The sequence below is a fragment of the Fulmarus glacialis genome, unplaced genomic scaffold (genome assembly GCF_000690835.1).
Source record: "Fulmarus glacialis isolate BGI_N327 unplaced genomic scaffold, ASM69083v1 Scaffold51534, whole genome shotgun sequence".
In the NCBI taxonomy this organism is placed as follows: Eukaryota; Metazoa; Chordata; class Aves; order Procellariiformes; family Procellariidae; genus Fulmarus; species Fulmarus glacialis.
The window spans coordinates 1-10,671 of NW_009208399.1; the positions used below are offsets into that span (position 1 = coordinate 1).

Consider the following 10,671-nt stretch of genomic DNA (forward strand, 5'->3'; position numbering starts at 1 on the left):
TGCCTAATCTGAGATGTTCAGTCTTGTCAAGGGCTGTGGCAGAAATCCGGTTACATCATCAGGAGCACATTACACAGAATGTGTAATTTAGCTGTGAGGTAATTTTTTAGTCCTCTAAAGGTACCATTATTCATTCTCTGTCCTGGCAGTGAAGCCAGAAATGTTTTATTAGAAACAAGCTTTTAAGTATGTAAGTCAAGTAATAGGAAATACATCATATACAGGCAGACATAAATGTAAAAAGCAATATGGCAATGATGGGCAATAAACTCTATGCTGCGTTTGATGTTTTGAACATAAGGTTAAAAAGAAATGAAAATACTAAAATGCGTTTAGACTTGGCTTTCAGAAGAGAAACACGTGCCAAGGACCACTTTAGACATGAACTAACTTAATTCAGTGATGCCAGCTATTGGTATAGTCACTCATATAAATCTGTGGATGTGTTTTAACTGCATTTGTATCTTGCCAGCAAATGGAAACAGAGGAAAGTTCACAGAAAAAAGGACTAAATGTAACAGTGATGTGGTTGGGAAAGGTGGGTAGCTGAGCCACCTCCTGTCTTGTGTCCTGGAGAGCACATAGGCCACAAGTTGATGCATTTGCTGTATTTATCTGTACTGAGTAGTACTCTGCATGTAATTTGGACATTGATATTTTATGCTGGCAATTTTAAAATAGGATTTGTGGGAACACTTTTGCTTAAAAAAAGTTAAGTCTTCACTGCAAAATCCATGCCAAATATCAGATTTCGGTAACGGAGAGAAAAGAAATTACATAATTTTAATGACCAAAGATTGCTTTCCAAAGCCATATATGTAATTTTAAATGAGGTATAGTTAGTGATTGTACAATGGTAGTATTTAAAGATCTAGGTGAAAGAAGGGCAATTACTATGGCAAATGCTATACTGCTTTTACTAAACCTTAGTAAAAAGGAAATTTTGTACTCTTGATACTGCTGAAAAATTGCTATTTTGTTACATAAGGACTACATCATACAATATATGCAAAAAGAATTGAAGTGATGTTGCATAGGTAGACATTTTTTTATTTAGTGAGCATATGATTTCGTAATGTTAGCATTCTTTAAATTAGTGGGTTTGGTTTTACATACCATGCTGGATACTTGATAACAAACCCAAACAGCTTCAACTTGCTCGTTATTAACGCAGAGATAAATTCCTACCTCCAGAAAAAAAAACACAAGCCTCACTACATTCCTCTTCACTCTCAAAGCGGTTTGCATTTCCATCGCAGCCTCCATACCAAAACTGAGCACAAGCATTGGCTTGTTTATCATAATACCATTTTATGATATAAACACGGCATGGCCCTTGATCTAGCCTTAACTTGCACCGGAGGTCCAGGATACTTTCTAAAATAAAGAAAAAAAGGAATTGTATTGCATACATTTTAACTTTTAAACTCTGATTTTATTTTATTTTTTCTGCTAATGTTATACAGCAGTTCTAAAGATGTTAGCATTGAAGGCAAGTTAAAAGTGCATCTCAATAGGTTAAATAAACTGTTCCTTTACTGGCATGGTTCTAGTAACTCCAGGAATAATAGTATTTCGGCTCCACATACAAGAAGAGCAAACACTATGAATCTGATAATTTTGAAATCTAATTTTTGAAATCTAATTATCAGCAACCAGTCTTGTGAGCAACCCAAAATTGTAAGCCAAAGAGCTGTAAGCTAGTTGCATCTGCTATTTTTGAACCACAAGTATGACCATCATCCTTCTGTAGTACATTGCTTCAGTACATTAGTTCTCTTTATGGTGTGGGGGAAGAGGCATTAGAATAGTGAGAAGAATACAAAACTTTAGTCTTTCTTTTGTAAGATGTTTGTGCTACTTATCTAATACAATGGTAGTAATTATGTACATACAAGTTAAGTCTGAATGTAAAGCTTGTTGGTCTAATGATTCCTACAGATATGAATTAGAGGACTGTGACATACTAATCTAGTCTCACTCACTTCAATAATACCATGAGATAGAAAATACTTTTTCTTCAAGTTTAATGTTATGACATCAATATTCTGTCTTTGGCAACTGGTACCCTGACACTTCGGGAAAAAAAAAGTTATTGCTAGAGACAGAATATTAGTCATGCCCATGTTCCCAGGAAGCATGGGAACATGTTTCTATTGCTCTCTTCTGTTGCTACCGTCATAATACACTATTACTGGAAAATAGTGTATTATTCAAAAGTGTGAATCCCCCAAATGATGAACAGAATACATTTGGACAATTCATATGAAAAAAATGAATCTTTTGAGCAGTCAGCTAACTACTATACTTTCCTTCAAATGACTAAACACTGATTTTTCCTATTTCTCCTCTTAAGGAGAAACCTGTTTTTTCTGTCCAATTCTGAAATCATTATTTTCTCTGTCTTTAACGAAGCCTCCCATCTCCAGAGACTGCCCCTTCTTGGCTGATGAATTACCTGTTCACTGGCCCACCTCAGCTAGCACTATGTTCTCTTTTTGATGCCATTTATGAGCTCTGTCTCAGGTTATAGCTGACCTTGCTTCTGCTGTAAGTGGAGCAGTGGGATTTGGAATTTGGGAAGACAAGAACTGGTGAACAGGCTGGACAAGAACTGCAACTGTTATAAAATCCTGAAATGGATTCTCTTCCACGAAGTCTTCAGAGAGTGGAATAAAATTACTCTGATTTAAAGCCTTATGAAAAGTTAGTATCAGGATAAGAGGGAACAAAATGAAAAACTAGTTACGATCTATAACCTGGTCTTGGTGTGAGCCCTGCAGTTGAAAGAGATGATGTAATCACTTTATCTGGTGATGGTGGTTTAGATGGCCATAATGGTACCACAGCTGCAGGTGAAAAGAAACAGAATGAGACATTGATTTTTCATCAGCCAAAAATGAAGATGAAGAAATGAACGATGATAAAAATACCTCTAGTGTCGACTGTTAGCAAGGATGACTGTTCCTCCTCCTCTTGTTCCTCTTCATAGGCTTCGTATACTACCACAGGAGGTACTTTGGTCTGAAATAAGCATTTGATTTTCTTTGCTTTTCAGATATTTCAAAAGGAACAAGCCCTTCATCACTTAGAGGTTTTCTAAGTTTTTTCCTTCCCATTTACCCTTACTTCAGTGTTAAGAATCAGGATTTTAACCTCACCTGGTTTGTTTACCAGGAGGGCTGTTAATCCTAAGCCTGGGATATATATTTTTTTTTCAGTTGACCTTTACAGAATTTTATTTACAAACTTAAAAATATAGACTACAGTTGAGTTTAATTACTATTCTTAGACTTAATTATTACAGTGTAATAGCATTTTAATAATGTTATATTTCACACTGTGGCACAAATGTTACTGTATTAAACACAGGAATAAAAATCCTTGTAACAGCATCAGGAATAAATTATAGCCATTAGATAACTGCCTGCATGCAACATCAGAACTCTTATGCAGAACAACCAGCTCCAAGTTAAAGGAGCTACTACAATACCTGTCCTGTAGAAAAGTAAGGGGAAAGTTACATACTACATCAGGCAACAGAGAAGGAGATACACGTATAAAACTTTTGCTCATTAAAACCTGGTAAATTTTCATACCAGAGCTAATGGTTGAGGAAGATCGCCAAGACTCAGAGGATTTTCTACTGTAGATACTCCAGGTGTCTGTGCTGAAAGTGATTGTCTATTAACATTGTTGTTCTGAAGTATGTAGTGTAAAGAATTTGAAGATACTGAATGGAAAGATGGTCCACTTATGCTTGCACCATTTCCATTACGGTTGTATATTAAGGTACCATGTTCATCTTCACAAAATTGGTTGACTAATTTGGACTCCAGAGCTGTTTAAAAAAAGGTAAAAAACTCATCATACTGAGAAATTCAATGTATTTTTTGAATTTGGATTATTAATATACATAAATAATACACGTGTAATCCAGTACTCCTTTGGATTATTTATATGCATCTAAGAAGATTATTCCAGGCTCTCTGGACTATGGCTTTTATTTGTCACAAATTTGCCAGCCCATAAGTCCTCTACATGGTACAAAATACAATGAACTCAACTAAAGGTGTTCATCTGAGCTTAGTAACAACTACTAGTTGGTAGCGGGAAAATAACTGCTTACCTTGCTCATGTGAATAACCCAGTGAAAATGGGTTATTTCCCAATGGAAGTGAATAAGTAGAATTTACCCCAGTGGGTTTGATTCTGGATTCTAGTCCAGCATATTTACAGTGCATGAGCACTTCCTCAGCTTAGAAAGCTAGTTTAAGCAGCTGTTTTCCTACACTGTAGGTGACATCCCCCATTGGTGTGATGAATCATTGCCCTATAACGTGACTCCTTAAAAGAAGGGAATCTTAATTGTATGTTCCTATTACTTTGCACCTTGTAACTAATCCTGATCAGCATCAAAACGTAATATATCCCCGAAGATAATGCTTCCTCCCCACCCCGCCCTGTTCTGAGAAGCATCAGATACAACGCAGAATAAAACTGCAATGAACGCACCTGGAAGGGTGTTAAAGTCATCAATGAGATACATGTGTTCTCTGTCTGGATCTGAAGCAATCAGATTTAGTTCACGCACAAACTCGACCTGTGTTGGATCTGAAGTATTTACAATTCCTATTGCATACATTTCGATGTTTGCTGCATGAGCCTCTCGAACGACAATATCTAGTTTTACAGCTTCTCTCTTGTCTGCTTGGCCATCTGTTAGCACAATAGCTACTTTTCGCACTCCTGTTCGAGCACCAAAAAATCCTTCCTGGGTTGCTTTACGGATAGCAGTTCCTGTGTAAGTGCCTTCTCCCATGTATTGCATTTTTCTAATTGCTTGCTTAACATCCTGTTGAGTTGTATACTTGTTGAGACCAAATTCTAGCCGAACTTCTAAACTGTATAACACAAGGCCAATTCTGGTAGCATTTCTGCCTACTGTTACTCTGTCTACTAAAGCAGTTACAAAGTCTTTGATAATCTCAAAATTTTCTGGTCCCACACTCTCAGAGCTGTCAATCACAAATACAAGCTCCATAGGAATTTCCTTACATTTAATACCGCAACCTGCAAAGGAAAAATAAAAAGACAGATCATGATGACCTGACTTGGTATCCTTTTGGAAAGAAGACGAATGTAAATGTAAGGAAGAAAAAAATAGAATCTGAAATTAATGATTTCCTGAGTACTTACCACATATCTCTTTAATTAATTTAATTATATCTTCTCTCTGGATATGAAAAAATTAAATATAAAAATATTTTACAATTTGCCTCTTTCAATGAGGTATAATATTGACACTACCAAAGATTTGTTTATAATGAATATCTGTGTCCTACAGGGACTTACGAAAAATCATACTGTTTAACTTTCAAACCTGACTTTCCAAGCTTGGAATGAGTCCCACATTTTACAATGAACTGTTCTATATGACATATAAGAATCATTAACTTTTCAACACAGTAACACCTCTATCTAAAACAATTAACTACTGTTACTGTAAAAAAAGTTTTGTGATGATTTGGTTCTCATTAAAACTTAAAGTCAAAACCCATTCATATTTTAGCATCTGAATAATATGGATATCCCTTTTAAATGTATTGGGAGTGGAGAAATAGACCCAATAGACTTCAGGGAGCATATTGCTTGTAGTAAGCTGGCATATGACAGAGAGCACCAACACAGAATGGAATTGGGATTTGTGAACCTTAGTGTACCTGGCCCACTATATTACCCAGCTTTCAGCAGCAAAAAAAAAGCTGCTGCCTTCAGAGCTGTCTGTTCAGAGAAGTGATAGCTTCCGTGACATGCAAACAAAGTGTTTCTCATTATTAGTGCAATCATTTGTTACATTTTTTGAAGTGCATGACAGGACTCATTTGGCATTGAGTCAGTCTTTCAAATACAACCTTTTGCTACTGCCACTCAGCTTCTATCATAAACCTCAGTAGTATTTATATGCTCACTGACATGCTTTACTGAATTTGGGTCTAGTGCAGTTCAGGCTTAGCAGAAATATAATTAAGTTTGTAGCATGATAGACCGTGACAGGTTTGAAGATCTTTGCTCTTGAGACTCTTAGTACTTTTAAAAAAACTTTCCTGCAGCAGGTACACAGCTGGGTCATCTAACACTAACTGTAAAAGAATATGTAGCAGAAAAATACCTAAAATCACCAGGAACTTTAAATTCCATTTCAGCATAAAGTGGATGAGAAAAAGTCAGAAACCTTCGCGTGGTTTCTCGCTATGTTATTACTGAGATCACTTCTAGTCAGAAAGCTCTTTCCAAAATAATTAACATAGGATATATTTCATCTGATAGCATCTTGTATTGTTTGTATCTTGCCGTAATGGGATTTAAATAATGGAATTTGCTTACTGTTAGGCCTTGCTCTCCTTTTGGTCCAGTTTTGCCCTGTAACAGTGATTGTTAATTAAGCTACTGCAATTAGTTAGTAACATTGTAATTCAGAATATGACTTCATCAATACTATTATTAGAATAATATTTGGCCAATAAGAACTTTGGCTAGAAAAAGTAGTGTTCTTGTGATATTACCTTGTGCATGCAGTATCTACAACCTCCTAAGGTCATGAGGTTTTTATGGGAATTGGATGATCTCAAGTCTCCCAACTGGATCACCGACTGTCAGTTTACATTAGAAAAGGAGAATCTGTGCAAAGCTTTCCTGTCTACCATGTTGTGTTTGTTTCCTTTCTCAAGAGACTGTATACCTGCCTGACACCCTGGAATGATCAGAATTCTGCTTCATATGTGAGTCTAATAGGGCCAGTGTCAGGGCAAGAACGGCAATGGTGTTTATGTATCCCTACTTAATAGTATGCAAATGTCAGAATAGAAGGGCACCACATTTTGCTATCCAGCTTTTGGGGACCTGCCCATTAGCAAAAGTTACCATTTTGCCTCCCTTCATCTGTTCATCAGCTTTGAGAAAAGTCTGAGCTACAGTTACTTGGTAGCCATAGAATAGAATTGCATAGTTTTGTCTTAAAACATGGCAATTGTCTTTCACTGCCTTAAGAAAGAAACCACATCTGTGGGAAGTGGGGTATTCAGCATGGAAATGTCTTCTTTATGCTTTTAAAGGTTTTCATAGCTTCAGTTTCTTAAGTATTTCAGATTATACGTAGTTAAATAGCAAGAAGAACACACAACCCGGCTTTATTTTTAAGCAGTTTAAGAAAACAGACATGATAAACCTGAGTTACTCACAGGTTCTCCAGATAAACCAGGGTCACCCACATCACCTTTTTCTCCTTTTTTCCCCTTTTCACCTGTAGCTCCTCGATCTCCCTTTAAAATCACATTGGTAAGCAGACAGAAAGTGTAAGTCTTGTCACATTGTCACATTTCTCTTTAGCTGCCTTTGTCGAATTCACCTTCAGCTTCTGACATGAGTTAGAAATCTTTGTTGAGATCATTTAAATCAATTGGTATTTGTGAATTTCGTGAATAACTTGTAGTATTGGCTAAGCATTTATATAGGAAAAAATAGCTGAAGCAGTTTGAACAATGAACCATCTCAAACAAGGACATGCAGACAGAGGGGTTTCATGGGATTTATTATCTGTGTCTGAGAAAAATAACAGTAGGAAAATTGAGAAGAAAGGCAAGGACATAGTTGGAATGAATAATGGGAATATCACTCTGAGAAACCTTTTGGCCCAGAAAAGGTGTTTGGGATAGCAAACAGATGAATTAATGCCTCCTGGTTTGATTTTTAGTACACTATAGGACTTTGTTCAGCCTTTCTGAGCAGATGTGATCACATCCAAAAACTGATTCCAAACCACGTTTCTCTTTTTCTTAACATTGATTAGTCCCCAAATTTTGCATAGTGGGTGGGTAAAAGAAAGGCAGTGATATTAAATCTAATATCTATATTTCTTCTAATTGCAGTAGAAGATAAGCCTCATATGATATTAAAATAAGCAACACTGAAAGAGATGCTGCTATACAATATTAAAACTATCACGTGAATCACTCAGGTTTTCCCAAATCCCCATTCCCTTTTCACAGAATTCACATGCCTTCAATGAGAGCTGACTGTACTGAGCATTTTCAGTATTTTGGCTTCGGTCTAGGACATTATCTCTGATTAGATATCATACCTTCTGTCCCAAAAGCCCTTCTCCAGGGGGGCCTCGTGGTCCTGGCATTCCTTGAATTCCTTGTTCCCCCTAATGATAATCCAGGTAGTGATATTAACCCTTTGTAATCATTCATCATGCATTAATTTTAAATGTTCAAAGCGGAAGTGTTTCAAACTGCATTTTAACAAGTGTCTTGAGGCACTTGAGACAATGTAGTAGCTAGCTTACGTTTCTCAAATACTTCATCAGTTTGTCTGCTCTAAAGATATATAATATTGAAAAACCGCATGATCATTATTGGTTCTAATTCTCCTGTTCCCTCTTTCCATCCCATTTTATTCCTTCTCGTTTTCTCGTTCCCCCTTTTTTATTTCTGTCTTTTGAGTCTGTCTCATCTGATCTATGCTTTGGGTAAAAGTGCATATCACAGGGAAAAATAAATATTACACATAGATTCGGGATGGAGACTCTCTACCATAGGTGGTAGTTCATGTAACTGCTTCAGATTGTCTCCGTGGGCATGAGAGTTGGGGAAGAGGGAATGATATTTTTAATTTTGTAAGGCGCTCTCACTGATAAAAGATGTCCCTGCTTCCTCCTCCCTCAATACACACGCCCTTGGGCTTGTTGTTTACAGCAGTAGAGACAGAACATACTTTGCAGGTGCTCATGTTATCCTTCTCATTTTCTAGCCTGAGGCTCTCCTCATACAAGAAACAATGCGAAATCCCCTTAACACTGTGATTGTCAGATTGACCACTCAACACAGGTTAGATATTGAAGACACTGAGTCTTTTTACCTTAATTCCTTGAATACCTTCACCAGGAGGTCCCAGAGAGCCAGGTGGCCCTGGGCGTCCTATGGTTCCCTAGAGAGAAACCCTGCATACGTTAAATACAATATTCATAATAAAAATACACGATAAATTGTTATACCACCACGTAATTTCCTGTCCATCCTCTACCAAATTGATGTCTTTTTATAAGTAGTGAGGATAAGATTGCTCCAGCTGACAATCCTTTATCAGATTATTAAAATCCAGTTTATACTTCAAAGGAGTCACTCAGGGCTTAATGCTTATTTGAACACTAATCACCTTGCTGATAGAGATATACATTGCATTGAAGGATGGATTGTATTGGTGGGACATTGGGGACTGAATTAAGATTTAAGAGAGGATTATTATTGTTGTGTTATCTTTCATCACTATTAAGCTTGCGCAGTAAGACCTATAGACATACATACTAATGTGGCATTGCAAATAAATACTTATTGCTAATTTATAAGCTAGTTTTTAAAAGAACTCTAGAGAAAATGTTTCTGTTCCGTGTGTTATTCGGAGGAAGCAATCAAAACCCACATAGTACAATATTAATTTTATACCTATATTGCTATTCCAGTATCCCTGCATGAAATTCTCAATTTCCTCATCTGTAAGGATCCTGTGCACATGCCAGTCCTTGGGTCTAGCACTGGCTGGGGAAATGCTTCACCACTGCTTAGCTCTGGACCTAGCCTTCATGCCAAAATGAACTGAATCTCTGGGACCAATAAGCCACATTGTGCAGGTAATACATTATTATGTTGCAAAATCTTTGCATTTGACCTTGTTGAGTTCGTTTACATTTACATTCTAAAACAGTTCTTTTGTATTAATAGAGTTCTAAAACTGAGCTGTAGGAGCATCAGAGTTTCCAATTTGGGAGGTTTCATAGTGAAAATTGCTTTTTATAGTTACAATTATTTCCAGGTCATGGTGTGTATTATAATTACACAAATAATCCTTTTTGCAGGGATTGGTCATCATAGTGGTCATTACATGATTATTGATTTACTTTATAAAGTAAAAAAGAGGAATTAATTCTAGAAGAACTCAATGGTATGCCTGTAGCTGTAACAGTAGTATAGGCAAGACACGTTAAGTGCTTGCCAGGCCATTAATTCTGACCAATGCTAGGTGTGAAGAAATTTTTGCTACTCAATTGCAGCTGATGTCTGCAGGAACTAAATGTTTTGTCACTGGTCTTCACTGCAAGATTATCACTTTATAATTTATCGTATGCAATAGGAAGAAGGCCATGGTTTATGGCTGATCACCAGAAACATTTTTAATTTTCTACAAAATAAAGACACTGTATTCCTTACTTATCTTATTGGATTAGTTGTTTCTAGTGAAGAGTGAAGACACAAAACATGTAGATCATAGAATCATCATAGAATGGTTTGGGTTGGAAGGGACCTTAAAGATCATCTAGTTCGACCCCCCCTGCCATGGGCAGGGACACCTTTCACTAGACCAGGTTGCTCAAAGCCCCATCCAACCTGGCCTTGAACACTTCCAGGGAGGGAGCATCCACAACTTCTCTGGGCAACCTGTTCCAGTGCCTCACCACCCTCATAGTGAAGAATTTCTTCCTTATATCTAATCTAAATCTACCCTCTTTCAGTTTAAAGCCCTTACCCCTTGTCCTATCACTACATGCCCTTGTAAAAAGTCCCTCCCCATCTTTCCTGTACGTCCCCTTCAGATACTGGAAGGCTGCTATAA

At 37.0% G+C, this 10,671-nt stretch overlaps 1 protein-coding gene across 1 annotated transcript; it reads right to left on the reverse strand.

Moving 5' to 3' along the window:
* Positions 1-1,188: 1,188 nt before the first annotated feature.
* On the reverse strand, positions 1,189-8,991 carry LOC104075806 (collagen alpha-1(XXVIII) chain-like; the record flags this gene model as incomplete). The annotated part of the gene is made up of 9 exons (XM_009576453.1): positions 1,189-1,377; positions 2,934-3,024; positions 3,600-3,841; positions 4,516-5,073; positions 5,200-5,236; positions 6,388-6,423; positions 7,242-7,322; positions 8,141-8,209; positions 8,923-8,991. Coding segments are annotated over 9 exons (1,372 nt in total), but the record flags the coding sequence as incomplete, so codon positions are not given.
* Between the last annotated feature and the right edge of the window lie 1,680 nt (positions 8,992-10,671).